Source organism: Acanthaster planci, linkage group LG11, assembly GCF_054643075.1.
Source record: "Acanthaster planci isolate LZ-2023a linkage group LG11, COTS_SCS, whole genome shotgun sequence".
NCBI classification, from domain to species: Eukaryota; Metazoa; Echinodermata; class Asteroidea; order Valvatida; family Acanthasteridae; genus Acanthaster; species Acanthaster planci.
In genome coordinates, this window is record NC_141787.1 from 9,520,339 (window position 1) to 9,535,216 (window position 14,878).

The 14,878-nt window shown below is 42.3% G+C and overlaps 1 protein-coding gene across 3 annotated transcripts in view; it reads left to right on the forward strand.

The window, feature by feature from the left end:
• Positions 1-280: 280 nt before the first annotated feature.
• Positions 281-14,878, forward strand: part of LOC110983843 (uncharacterized) — a 43,786-nt gene continuing 29,188 nt past the window's right edge. The window contains exons 1-5 of one of the 3 annotated variants that reach the window (XM_087143028.1): positions 281-301; positions 4,814-4,921; positions 5,412-5,580; positions 12,528-12,600; positions 14,172-14,255. In XM_087143028.1, coding sequence (XP_086999154.1) covers positions 4,867-4,921; positions 5,412-5,580; positions 12,528-12,600; positions 14,172-14,255 — 381 coding nt within the window. In that variant the 5' untranslated portion in view covers positions 281-301; positions 4,814-4,866. Of the gene's footprint in view, positions 302-2,302; positions 2,456-4,813; positions 4,922-5,411; positions 5,581-9,657; positions 9,969-12,527; positions 12,601-14,171; positions 14,256-14,878 lie in introns of those variants that run through there. The other 2 variants (XM_022243443.2, XM_087143030.1) reach the window with 2 other exon arrangements.

Consider the following 14,878-nt stretch of genomic DNA (forward strand, 5'->3'; position numbering starts at 1 on the left):
TAGTGTGAAAGAAGCTAAGAAATGACCTTTTGTATTGTTGAAGGTTCGCCACTTTGTAGCTGAAGGGTCTTCCTTTTGGGGGATGAGCTCGCCCCCCTTAAATTTCTGATGACACCCACAGAAAACCAGGAAGCTCCAGCTTATTTTGGGCCGTATACGAAGGAACTTCCTTTCCAGTAAATCGGGAATACAATATCTGAGGCTGAAAGAAGACATAATTGCATTGTGGCTTGTTTGAACCCCCTTCCTGAAATATCGTGCATAAAGTTAACTGTGGAGGAATGTGCGGAGAGGAGTAAAGGTAAGAGTTCGTGAAGACTTGATTAATAGACGTCATTCAGTTGAGTTCTTACTGCTGAAGTCTGCTTTCCCAGTCGCCTTAGCCCTTGTTTACTTTTGAAGAAACATCAGCCAATCAGCCGTCGTTTTCTTCCAGCATTCTGATAATTTCATACCCATATCATGCATGAATCGTTGATCATATATTCAAATTTGATCCGATTTGAAATCTGCCTAAAAACCTTATCCAGGACGTTTTTTGTAGGGAAACCCCCGGTGGTCAAGCGCCGAAAACCAGGAAATCCTTAAACTTAAGTGCAAACATGTTTCCTTATTACTGTTTTACTTAGGGTTGGGGTATAAAGAATGATAGGCTTGTTTGAATGCCATCTTTTAAATTTCAGCCAAATCCATGAGATTATTTTGGAGATTAGTGTTTACAAAGATTGCAAGTGGTTTGGATGTGCTGAGAGGGCGCTGTTTGAAGACAACGGTGCACAGATTTTATTCGCCCATACTTGAAATTGTCTCTTTTCGAAGTTTCGTCTAATTTTTAATCCCATGACGTTTAAGTTGCTTGTGCAATAATTAATCCTAAAGTGCCATCGGGACATCGAACTATGTGCAATGGAGCCAAATATTGAAGAATATCGGTTTGATCTGGACACTTAGGTCTACATTTGGGGACTGATCTTGAGGCAAATCTCAGACGGGGACGACACCTCATGTTGGTAAACTCGAGTCCTAGCTCGGCTGCAGCCTGAGCGGGCAGGGGCGCTGTTTAAATTGCCTTAATTGCGCAGCTGTGCACCAATTTTTGTCCGTATGTTGAATCATGGTTGAATGCCGTCCAAAACTTTATTGCAGAAGAGAGACCTTTGCCACATTGTCACAATTTTCCATGTCAAAACGCTGATAAGCCAGGTGGTGCACGTGGTGGTGATAACCCAGACTCATAGCAGTGTATTCGAGTCCATCACAAGTCCTTTCAAAGTCCAGTCACAAGCCTTGAGCCCCTAATTCACAAGACCAGTCATAAGTAACAGGGCGAACAATGACGAAAGAATGTTTTTGTCACAGTTCATTTGAGTAGCTTGTGACGGACTCGAATTCAACACTGCCTCACATGTACTAAGTTAGAATATATGCACCCACCTCCAATAAAACAACGCATTAATTTGTTCCTCCAAAGTACGTAATCCCACACCTCTTCTAGGCCTACTTAACTGATGAAACACGAATTTCATGTCGAAGTAACGTCACGGGTGGAAGAACAGGAGAAAGTTATAATATGCTGGTAGGACTAAATTTTGTTCAACTCCTCAGATGAGGACCATCATCAACGCGTCGCAAGATCACCTCAGACTGATTTTTTTCTATTTCATTTTTTTAAAAAACTAACCTTACCGCTTTTCCCCCAACAAAACTTAACGCTTCCGCTAGATTCACTATCAGTGAAAGAGAAACTTTCGGACTGCAGGAAACTTTGAGGTCATGATAGCTGCCCGAAGTTGCTGTGTAGAGGGGATTTCAACAGACACGAAGTGGTTCAGAAGGGAATTTCCAAATACATATATCTTGCAAGTCATCAGCTTGGAATAAAATATGCGATTAAAAATTGAGAATTCTCCAATTCCGCCTTATGTTCGTTGAAACACAAGGCTGACCAATTTCTTTTTGGGGGGCCCGATGGTTTTTTAATTTCAGTCCAACGATTGACCAAAATTAACATCATTCAGTGTATACCTACATTTATTTCCGTATTTTGATTTGTGAAAAGCACAGAACATGATGAAATTAATTCTCAATCAAATAACAGGAAACGATACTATGTCGCGAACTTACTAGCAGAACTTTCAGAACGAAAGGGAGGGGTCAGATGGAGAAGTGTCAAGTTACTTTTTGGCTCACCAGCAATCAGAAACAGCGCCACCAATTGACTTAAAAGAACAGGATGAAGCAGGTTGCCACGATGACCAATCCGTTTACCAGACTATCCCATGGTGGGCCGGCCCCGTCTAACGTTTCTTGCGTCACATTTCCGCCTCGGATACTAAACTGACCAAAGCAGAGGACTTCCTAGTCTAGAGTGTTATTGTTGTTTATCCGACGAAATCACAGTTACCTGTCTCGTTGGCTTTTGCACTTCCCTGCGTGGTCATCCTGAAATGCCAAGGTAATTACATATTCCGAGGCTCATTGTGCGATAAAAATAGTGTATATTAGTTACTGGAAGTGACACAGTTCTTGCACTTGAAAGTTTGGCTGTTTGTCATGAACACTGCCACTGCGGTCATGCTGGTCATGCGAAGTTTTTGAACAATTAATTGGAACGACCAAATTCCATTTTGTCCGCTTTCTTCACACTGACAAATTAACTCTGGCATGTAAAGTTGCAGAATTTAGGTCAGTGACTGCATTGTCAAGGAACAGCCCTCGTTAAATCCCTGACCTTCCTCATCATGATCTAACACGTTTTTTCTTTAATAAAATTAAAACATTGCATGGCTCATTCATGTCATTAGCTTTTTTGGGGTGAACTCAACCGTTCCTACAATTGCGCAGCTACATGTAGGCCTGCCGGTAGGGGTTCGGGGGTAGCCTACATGCTTTAACATGTTTAAATTTGTGGAAAAAGCATGTTAAGCTGTACCAAGTTTAGAAAACTTGGTTGCTTGATACTCAACCTTGCTGCTCCTTGTCATTGCTGTTCCTTAATTTTTGTGTTCTTAAGGAGCTCATGCATGTATGAACTTTGAAGGCCCTATGCACTTCGAAAATCAATCATTGTCCGTTGCACTAATTTCCACTTAAAAGCAGACTCTGGGTGGGCCATGGGCTGTTGCAAGCCAACTCACTATTTAAGAAAAGATCTCTTTGAATTATGCCAAGGAGTGCAATATGTGCCTGTCACTTCTCAGTAAAAGATGAAAACTCCCTCTCCATTCCAAGCTAAATTGAAACTGATCAGCTGATAGGCCTAACATGATGCTACATGTAACATGGCCGTACATGTACATGTAGATGTATTTTCGCTGTACCAAATATACCGGTATGTATTTTTGAATAAACACTTTAAGATTTTATTGACCATTATAAAAGATTTATGGGGTTTTTAAAATGTTTTAATTCATCGAAAAATTCCTGGCCAAAAGGTTTTTCCTGTCCTTCAGACAGTTTGTGCCAGATAAAACACTTCATGGTAATTGTCTCAGCATTTCCTAGTTGAGGAATCAGTTTGCATGGCTCAGAATGACAAATGAGTTATCCAGAGTTTCAACCGCGCATCTAATTATTGATCCATTTTTTTGTCAGGTCCCAAAATGTAAAAATGAATTTTTAATCTGCCTACAGCAGAAGCAACCCATCATCGGTTTAGAAGAGCCACGCTGGTGGGGAGTTTCTCAGTCTGTCGGTCGCGTTTTGACTGTTACGTGTGCGTTTCATTGTCATTTGTGAACCAGTGAAGTGCACTTTTCACCAAAGGAGCCTCTGTTGCTGGGAAAATTGCGCCCTCTCTTGGTCCCGCTCGGGGCAGATAAGGTCATCCTTGAGCCATTTTTCATCTCGAGCTACTCGTGCACTGGCTTGCGGTGGACTTGACTAAAGCAACTGTAGTGTGGGCAGTAAATAAACTGACATTCTTTACATATATTTCCTATGTGCTTCTGCCTTTTAAGTCTTGATCAGATCTGTTCTTTTCGCATTTATTGTTCACATGGGAGTAGACAACAAACTAAGACTTGTTGCTCACCAAAGAGTCGATCCCGAAGTGTGGGATGCTCACTGAATTCAGCTGGATCAGAGTTCTCTTAAACTACTGTTCATAACTACCTAAGACAGTACGGCCATTCCTATTGGTCAAGAGCGTGTAACGTGGCTGGTTCTAAACAGTTGGTAAAGTACCAGCTGGCTGTGCGCTACGTCACGCAGTGCCCGTCTCACACTCACTGGTCTCCACTTAAAGAGATTGTTTATGATTACTCTTGAGGGGAACCTAGCATAACGTGGTTAGAGGATTTTGGAAGAAAATGAAGTAAAGTTTTTGAATAAAATCGTTAGAAATTTGTAGCTTTTGAAACTTGCGTCACTTGAAAGGGAAAAAATATGTGCTTTGCTGGTCTCAGACTTAATGGCTAAAGGCATTATGAGCATGCAGTCTCTTGATCTAGTCTGAAAAGAATAAGCGCATATCTTTATTCCATTTTAATCATGGCAATCTGGATCGTATCAAATGTTCTCAATAGTCTTGGATGACCATCAGCTCCATGTATCTCTAAGACTCCATCTGGCTTTGGTGAATATTAGGGCAAAATATCAATTTGATACTCTAAAAAAAACATCTTGCGGATAGATGCAAAGATTCCTGAATCGTTCCATAATTGCATGCGCGGCCTCGCTTGCAAACATTAACACATCGAGAAGATCTTTGAAACCACATAAAAAATGGCACTGACCCAGACATCTCTAACAGTTGGAGAGTTCAATATCTCTGAGGGTTCCTGATGCTAATTTTGAATTTTTTTTGGCACAGGTTTCTTTGTTTGTGATCCTGCCGTGTAGGTGATGGTTCGATAAATAGAAGCCATGGCGGAAGAGAAGGTAGTCCACTCTGGCTACCTGCTACATCGCCCTGGAGGAGGTAGGTTTGATGGCAGCAGACTGTTCATGTGCTTCCCTCAACCACCTGTGGATGGTATAATTTTTAGCTGAAAACCTTTTTTTTGGGGGGGAAAGGCGAGATACGTTGGCCATCTTTTCGAATACAGTCAAGCTCATCAAATACAGTCTCTTGACAGTCATGTAGGATCACTTTTGTGTGTTGTTCTTGATTGCGACCTCAAAATTTGCGGAGGCCTCATCTGTATACTTTCTCGGATGTGAAGTTGACTTTTAAAGCTGTTTACATGCTTTGGGAAGGGAGGGGAGTGAATCCGTCCTAATAATAGTCCTTGTGCCCTCAAGTTGTACCCCAGGGATCCTTCCCTCATGGGGGAGGGGGGAAAAATGGCCCTGTTTGCCTACCAGAGTGAAATATCTTGATATTTTGAGCTCACTCTCAGAGGAATGGAAATGTGTCGATTTGAATGACAGGAGAATGATATGAATAGTTTTTTTCCTTTTCTCCGAAGCTCTGGGTCGGTGGAAGAAAAAAAGATACTGGTTCCAACTGGATGAGGTGTCATGTCAGTTGCGGCAATACAAATCGCAGGCCGAGCTGTGCCACACTGTGGGCATGGTGGACATACGGGATGCCTGCATATCCATCCTGCCAGATCACCAGAACCATATTCTTGTTGCGTGAGTACACATAGATAATGCAGGGGCCAGGTGTCGTTACAGTTGGGGAGCGCATTTTTGGGCAATACAGAAACTTGATATCTTATTAGAAAACATTAAACAAGGGCACTCAGGTATCAGTCACAGGAACCCATTCCAAAATTTAAACTCAAGAGATAAAGGCAGTGAGAAAATAGGCAACGTGATAGATGCATTCAAATTCATCTTTTCTCTAAATCAATCTGTGAAAAAATGATCACCAAATTTCTACTGTCTGTACCTGAATGCTCGGGTTTATAATGATGGTTTGGATTGCATGAGCTACCATTGTTAATAAGTGAAATGCAAAATTGCTTTTTTTGGTGAAATATTATTTATAGGGCTGAGTCAATTCGAGTAATTCCTTTTTCGAATATTTAACCGTCAATTTGATCCAATATCCGAATATATCTCCGCTACGATTTAGCAAGCTTTAAGAGATGAACAAGACTTCTTGCCCCGTTGAAAATTTCTGCTCCTTTTAAATTGTTTAATGAATAATTTACTTTTTAAATCATTGTAAGATTTCTGTCACTTTTTATTTGAAACTGCTTGAAACAAGCCTCCATAGTGCAATTTGTCTCATTTAATTCAATTCACAATTTTCCCTTTTCGTGAATTTTGCATCAGAATATTCAAATTTGAAAAGAATTATATTTGAATATTCGACAATCAATCTACAGTCACAAGGTAATTTTTGAAAAATGGCTACGAGTAGCTGAGCTGAACCAACATTGATGGCCTGGTTCTTATATTTCGTACCAGGTTCCAGTATCTGAAATTCAGGGCATTATGTTTACAAAAATGGAGAATTCCGATGTGCAAATTCAAAGGGAGCCTAACCCCTCGTGATTTTCACTGAGAAATTCTCCAATCCTTTTCTCAAAAAGTGTCCCTTGAAACCTTGCTTTCACTTCAGAGCATTGGAGAGTCTGACATCAAAAGAAAAGAGATTGTCTCTGGTGATCTACTGGAGCAAAAAGGTTTCCTGAAGTGAAAGAATAATTGACAACCCAAGAAATCTAAACTTTTGAAGCTTGAGGTTTAACGCAGTAACACTTCCAATATTTATTAAAAAAAAAAGGAGGTCACACTGTATTGTTATCAGAAAGTTCGCTTACCCAAATGCACTTGCTCTTCTCACAAATGCATTGATTTTCGTTCATAAAATTTTACTTTCAATATGTATTTGTACTTCTGTCTCCTGGAAATGACACGTGAAGAGTACCCAACAGTTTGGCTCCAGTTTCATTTCTCTGTCTTACTTCCTGTGTGTACCAACAGGATCTTTGTGCTTGAGTAGGGAAACGACTGGAAACAAAATAAAGGGAAGCAGCCGATCAATCATGTCACTGCATTACGTACATGTATGTATACATACATGCATATGTATAGCATGTACGTGTGTGCTCTGGACTGATGTGGAATGTGCTGATGTGTGTCATGTTTATTTTCCAAACAGTGCTGCCGTGTTTTTGTTTTAGTGTGTTTGAGGCTTGGGTTCGGCAATGTGGTCATGGTTATTTTAATTAGGGAATCCATTCAAACCGTAAACCTTGTCGGCCTTTGAGGGAAATGGAATTAAATATAAAGTTTGTTTGTAATTACGAAATGGTGAGGAAAGATACATGTTCACATGTAATTACTGGTTGCCCCCTCCCCTCCTCCTCCCTCCTCCCCCCTCCTCCCCCTTCTTCCCCCCTCCTCCCCCTTCTTCCCCACTCCTCCCCCTTCTTCCTCCCTCCTCCCCCCTCCTCCCCCTCCTCCCCCCTCCTCCCCCTTCTTCCTCCCTCCTCCTCCCTCCTCCCTCCTCCCCCCTCCTCCCCCCTCCTCCCCCCTTCTCCCCCCTCCTCCCCCTTCTTCCTCCCTCCTCCTCCCTCCTCCCTCCTCCTCCTCCCTCCTCCTCCCCCCTTCTCCCCCCTCCTCCCCCTTCTTCCTCCCTCCTCCCCCCTCCTTCCCCTATCCCTACTTCCCTCCCAAAGTTTTATGTCCAAGCTTGATACAATGTACCGATGAATGTGTAGGATACACGTCTACTTGTACTGTGCAGGTGTAGTCTTCAAACTGAATTCAGGGTACCGGCTACAACGTTATTTTACATTACCCCTGCATGGTGAATACCTGTACTTTCGAGATAAACCAGAAAGAAATGGTGAGAATGTACACGTACATTGTAAATTGTACAAACTTGTACCGGTAGCATTGCACCCAACCAAAAGTGCACATGTATACAATACGTGTACAAATGTACAGGCAGCACAAGTTTTGTAAACTTCAAATCCGTACTCTGTGGAAATGGCCGTGAGCAGGTGATAGCCAATTGGGGACATGGTCCCACAATCCAAACTAAACACGAGCTGACGTGATTAGCAATGCATCGAGTTGAAAGATCTCGCTTTCCCCTCTTTCATATTCACGTCACGTTTGGACCAAAAACGTCCACGGACATTTTCCATTCCCTAATGTGGAGCTTTTGTCAAAGCACGTCAACATTACTTATGAAGTGTAAATTGCTTTGTGTGTTCCTCCACTTTATTGTAAAAAATGCTGGCATCGGAAGCCGTCATTTTGTCTGCGATTTGAATCAGGCGAGTCAGCCTTGAGCAGAAGCACCCCCTCATTGCTTGAAAAGAGCCATGTTTGTTAGGAGCGTTCCTTTTGTCGGTAGTGACGTGACCGTGTCGCATGTATTATTTCATAGTCGTTCGTGAACCAGTGAAGTGCTTTTCCCACCAAAGGAGCCTCTGCTGTGAGGAAATTGCGCCCTCTTTTGGTCCCACTTGGAGCCCCCAGTCAAAGTGAAAATTACTACTCTACATGTAGTTGGGAATTTGGAGAACTATCTTGCAGTTGCATTGGGGAAAGAGTTCCATATACTGTACGGACATCACTCTTTTTTCCTCTGCAGTTGTTTATTAGTCATCAGAAAGAGATAACATGTACGGAAAAGTCAAAATTAGCCAGGGAACACAGCATTAACTTCGAAAACACTAAGAAATTTCCAGACCAGTCTTATAGGGTTTGTGCACAGGCCAAGGTGTTAAGTGATGTGCAGGCATGGCATACGTAGTGTGGACCTCTGCACAAAAGAAGTCCACGTAATGTAGGGTATGATGGCGTTGAGTGTGTAAACGCCTTCAATCGTGGACTCCCTATTGTTCCTCTTTTGCTCATACTTTTTTTGGAAGACCTCCCATATGTTTTGTTGACGTTTTCCAACCGTGGACCCTTCGGCAACTGTGGACCCTATTGTCCCCTATTGTTATAGATCCACGATTTGAATGTGTATACAAACTCGTGTATACATGTAATAGGCACATGTAACTGTTGCACATTTCTGTACGCGATTTCAGGGAATTTCGCCACTTGCACATGTACATGTACATTTGTACATGCACCTGTTGAGATACATGTACATGTGCCTTGTACATGTTGCTCAGCTGTTTCCAAGAAATGCTGAGATGAGGTGTTCATTTCTGCTCTGTTATGGTGACTTTCTTTGAGCAGAAAAGGTTATGTACTGGTACATGTAGCTTAAGCCTCCACTGGGGTCAGTGTTTTGGCATTTTAGGAAGCGCACGTTGCCGTGAATGATTAATGTCTATTGGTTGCATCCATACTGTACCCGTACTTCCATTGTTCCATTCCAGTGTAGGTGCTACAGCACTCATAAACGTACATGCACAATGTACGTACCGCTATATGTGTGCTGTAGCACCTACATGTACCGTATCTCGAAGCAGGTCATGAGTCATCCATAGGTCAAGTCATTGTCTGGGTTCAAGTTATGTCATAGCTTGCCCTAGTAAGGATTAAGAAAGATTTTCTCAACCCGCTGAGAAAAAAAACATGTAGACAAAGGCGATGCGATTCATTGAGTCACCAAGAGCATCGGTGCCAAAATCTTCGACTCGTCTCGATTGGTGAGTCAAGCGAAGTTGTCTCGTGAACCAGTGTCTGGCCGAATTTGTCTTGTAATAATCATAAAGGGAATCTGCACTGTTGATAAAAACTCCTCAGACATATACATACATGTACATATGTGTATTCCTGTGTATAACGGTTATCTCTGGCTTAGCCAGCACTGTTGGAGGAAATCAAACTGTGTCAAATCCTGGGGAGATTGAAATGTCAGAACCCATGGGGGATCGGGGGAGAGTAGGCCCCAACCGTACACACGTGTGCACAATGCCAGTGCTGTATGATTTGTTACGTGAAGACAGTTCCAAGTAGTTTTGTAGAGTGGGTCGGCACTGCATGTACTCTTTGGCATCTTCCCGAACAAAGTTGGACCGAGCTGTGCCTTGGAAGGACAAAGTGGCATCATGTGAACTCTCTCCTCGAAGACATCGGTCTCAACTCTCCCAGAGGTTAGTCTATTCCACTCCTTCATGTTGCGGCCTGCTGTCATCCCTCCGTGTCGGAAATTTCGATCCACCCAGTATTTCCTGAAGGTCTTCTTGTCAGCTCCATTCAAGAGCAAACGTTGCATTGAATGATCTTGAATCATTTCACCGTTACACGTAACCGGTGTGTAAGCTGAACTGGCACTGTTTGCTGAATTTGCAATGTACAGACATGTACAGTGCTTACAGACATGTAAGCAAAACGAGCTGTGCCTGTTAGAAATATGCCTGTTTTTTTGGGGAGGGATGGAGTTAGTGTCAGGTGTTTGGGAGACATGACTGTGTATGGGTAGTCAGTGTGTGCTCATTGTGCCGCTGAGTGAATAGAATTGATTCCTAGTACTGAACGAGAATCACAACTCCGTTTGGAGGCGTGAGGAAGGAAGGGGCCGTGATTCTACACGCAGTTCGTAAGGGCACTGAGAACTGCTTGTCAGAGTTGGAGTGCGTCTGAAGCCGTTTTGGCTCGGCCAGGAAATGCCTTTAAGTGGCCTAATGTACATGTATAACGTTATGAGGTGCAGTAACATGGTCGCAGGTGTGCATGTACATGTAGGTCAGTGTGTTGCTGGTGAGTGCGTAGGAAAAGGTTGGTGATTTCAACACACAGGTTCAGAGGTTGACATGAAAACGATTTGGGTGGTTTTTAATTACACTTCCTGGATGAATCAGGCAGATGATGTTGACATGGCGCTGAGAGGAAATACCAGTGCCTCATTACACACATACATGTTCATGTATCAGGCGGTGAATGCCTACCCATGGGAACACACATGTACATGTACATGAACGTAGATTAGTACCAGTATGAATGCATGCACTCGCCAACATACAAAGTATGGACATTCCTTTGTTCTCCTCTGGTTAAGGAAACTTGAGGAAAATGCTCCTTTTTCTCTTACTAGGATAACTCCTTCCAGCTGGATTTTTGATGATGATTTCCTGGACTGCTCCTCTTCATTTTCCCACGGATAACCTTGACCCCAAAATGCCTCTGAAACTGTTTTTCAGAGAGGGGGAAACGTGTGGATGTTCGCGAGTTCACACAACGCCATCGCACCCTACGGGTACATTATGTGGACTTCTTTTGTGCAGAGGTCAATACTACATGTACATGTATGGATGCCACGCCTGCACAAAATGTGCTTGTGTAGGGACTTCACAGACGTTATATAATAGTACATGTATGTATGTGTACTTTTGGAGACTCAGAACATTGCGATAACACACCAAACTCCCCACAATCTGGTCCAAAGTGTCCTTATGAGACATCTTCCCCGCAACACAGTGAGCACTGGCTAAGGTACATACATGTACATGTACATGTACTTTGCATGCACTGGTACCGTGTGCAGTGCACGATGTCATTTTGCCCACCTGCTCTTGCTGAAGGTCAAGTGATTGATTGAGTAGATAGTTTTGGTAGTGATTTGGTTGACAATATCGGCATATTCAAGGATTACTTCTACATTAGACATGTCAGAAGCTACATGTATCCACTTCAAAATTCTCAATTGACATCTGCCAACCTATATTTGTTCCAACATTCATCAACAGAAGTCCAAGTGCTTACATGTACATCAGGCCTCACGGTTCTCCTAAATTCGAAATGAAATTCCCCATGGATATCTCACCTGCCGTCCATGTTGGAAAGTATATCGTGTGAATTCACCGAGCAACATTTCCTAGAGTTGATGACTAAATGCAGTCGCATATTTACAAAGAAAAAAACAACAACATGTACATGTATACTCACAGATACATGTACGTGTATGTGCCTTTAAAACTTTTGTACATGTACTATTAGGCTGAATGATTTAGGAAGTAAGCTGTGATCTGCATGTACCATGTAAGTGCACCTGTACCTCGTTAGAACCATTCCATCTTACAGCGCACCGACAAATGTACATGTACATGAACGAGTTCAGTAGCAACAGACCTGTACAAATACATTTATCTTTGCATCTTTGCTGTCACAGAGCTACAGTGTACGTGTAGATCCTAACAATGGACTTGTGCTTCTATAAAAATGACATGAAGATCTTGCTAGGTTTTTCTTACAAATAACGAGGTATGCCCAGGTCACTCTTTTCTGTTTCTGTTGGTTTCTGTTTCTGTTTTTTTATCTCACATTTGAGGTGTGGTGTTTCGTTTCCATCGTGTGTTTTTGTGTTGATTTGTAGGTGCACATTGTTGGCACAGGTCTTGCACTGCCACCTTGATTTTTGGAATTTCCTGTGAGGGTGTGGGCAAAGCAGTAGTGGAGAGAAAAAAATCTACATGTACATGTACCTATCGGAAAAGTCCTGATGATTCCGAATCTGTCATGGCTATAAAAAGTAGATTTGTGAATTGCTCTGTTGCAACACGACTCATACAGTAATGTGGTTGCTCAGTGGCGGCCGTGAAAGTGAAACGAGCTGGCCGACTGTCTATTCCGTGAAGGCACTCTGAAACAAAAACCCCTCTAAAAAAATCTGCCAGTCATCTGAAGCTCAAGCTCCTGTTTCATTCTGTGCACAGGTGCCGAGGAAAAGAGCATATTCTGATAGCAGAGAACCACCGGTCCATGATGCAGTGGCTACAGAATCTACAGGTACGGTAGGGTCGCCCTGGTGATTTGCCTCTTGACATTGGTACATGTAGTCCTGGGGCTGTACATAGATTCTCCAGTGACACATTTACATGTGGTTCCCTAATTCTGTTTGTTGTTTGTTTTTGTTTTTTTTGGTGTGAAGAAAACAGAATATGTTGAGGAACGTTCAGAACCCTGTGTGAATAACAAATGAAAGAGCCTTTGTACAGATTTGTCCAGATTTGAATCCAGTTTCTCAAGTACCGTTCTCCACCTGAAAAGCCTGAATGTCTGAATGGGTTCATACGTGTACGTGCAGTCTGGTCCATTAGGCTTTCAGCACAAATCGCCAAATCCACTTTAACTTCCTTCCTTGAAGGCTAGTTTGGAAACTTTCCAATTTCTTTGTAACAAGTCTGTATACATGTATTCAAATGTACTCAGTATGTAGGTATTTGTCATGTGCACATCTGAGCATACATGTACACGTACATGTACATGTAATGTACTAAATTTGAAACATAATCATATCACTAATGTGTGGGTAATTCCAGAAATTATGGGTCCAAAAGTGTGACGTTTTTGTGTTGCTGTTACATCTGACCTTTGTTATTTGACATTGAATTATCACTGGAATTGATTTTAAACTATTACTATTTGTTTGGCAGGTCATTTGCTATAATTCATCACTCTTGGAAATTAAAAAATGTGTTCTGAACTTACAAAATCATATGTCAGATGTGACAGGGACACACACAAAAAAAGACCCCGAATTTCTGGAATGACACATGCACATGCAGGGTTGTATTTTGGACATTTTACCAAACCCCTAAACTTTGTCAACACATGATGGCACTTTCTTTGTAAACTCGGCCTGGGTAGCAGTAACTGTCCTCTTGGACAATTGAAAGATGAGTCTTTTTTTGAGTCATCTTTCCTGCAAAGAAGCATTTGTATTGTTGACACACCAGGTATTCGAAAGGGGTGAGTGTGAGTTTGTTTCTGCATTCAATTGGGGACCCTGAACAATAGCGTGTGTGTATACTTGTGTGTATTTGCCTGCAACTGGGGACCCCTTATTGTTCCTCTATTGTTCGTATTTTAACTTTTTTAGAAGACCACCCATATGTTTTGTACACAGTTGTCAATCGGGGACCCTCTGTCAGTCGGGGACCTTATTGTCCACTATTGTTCAGGGTCCCCAATTGAATGCAGAAACAAATTCACACTTACATGTGTGTGTGTGTGTGGAGCATACAAACTTCTTCCATGGTTGCGGGGACAAGCACCTGTTATTTCACCTATTGTGTGAGGACCGAAAATGCCATGGGGACAGAGAAACGTCCCCACAACTTGGTCCTAATTGGCTTAAAAGAATCTGTCCCCACAAAGTGGTGAAGGCTTGCCCGGAAGTGCTCACCTCACACCCGAGGCGGTAAATGACGCCCACCGATGATAACCCCATCAGTCTGCAGTTCAAATATTTCCAACACGCAAGATAACCGTGTCCCCACTCTGACAACAGTTGTCCCCCGTGGGTAGAAGACCTTGGCAACAGCTGCTTCATATTTAATATAAATTCTCATCTGTAGGAGGTGCGGGATCTCTTTTCCTGCGTGAAGAGCAACCGGAACCAAGTGAAATTGTCTCGGACGTTAACCTACAAACCGACGACTGTGAGTGTTTCTCTATGAGTCTGATAGTCAGTCACGAATCTACAGCTGTTAACCCCATAAAAAGACCATTTTTTGCTACCTTCTCGCTGCACTAGAGAAGTTAATTTCTACCCCTGTGGAATTTACGTGAGCTTGTGAAATTTGGCATGTGCTTAGACAGAAGTTAGCTAGGGTTGAATGCAGTATATTCTGTGAGGAACCTTCCCACTTTCGGTGAAAGTTGCTTGACATGCTGAGCTAAAGGAAACCTGCCGTAGATATTCAGCTGCATTTCTTTTTATGCATATTACTATGTGTTACAACCGTACAAATGAGATCTAAACCCTTTTTTTCATTGAAAGTGAAAAGGAAGTACAGGAGTGTAAGAACGTAATAGTGTAATCCTTCAAAGTCACCCATCAGCAATGTTTTAAAAAAATATTGGCCACTGCTGTGTTCAAACAAGTTAACATGAAAATCAAGTATAAAGCGGAACGTACACCAAGACAATGTACATGTAGAGACATGTGATACATACATGTACATGCACAGCATGTTGTACACAGGTCTATGGAGATACTCCTGTCCTGCCTTGAATGGCAACATGCTTTGACTCACGAGTATAGAAATCTTCGCAAGCATGA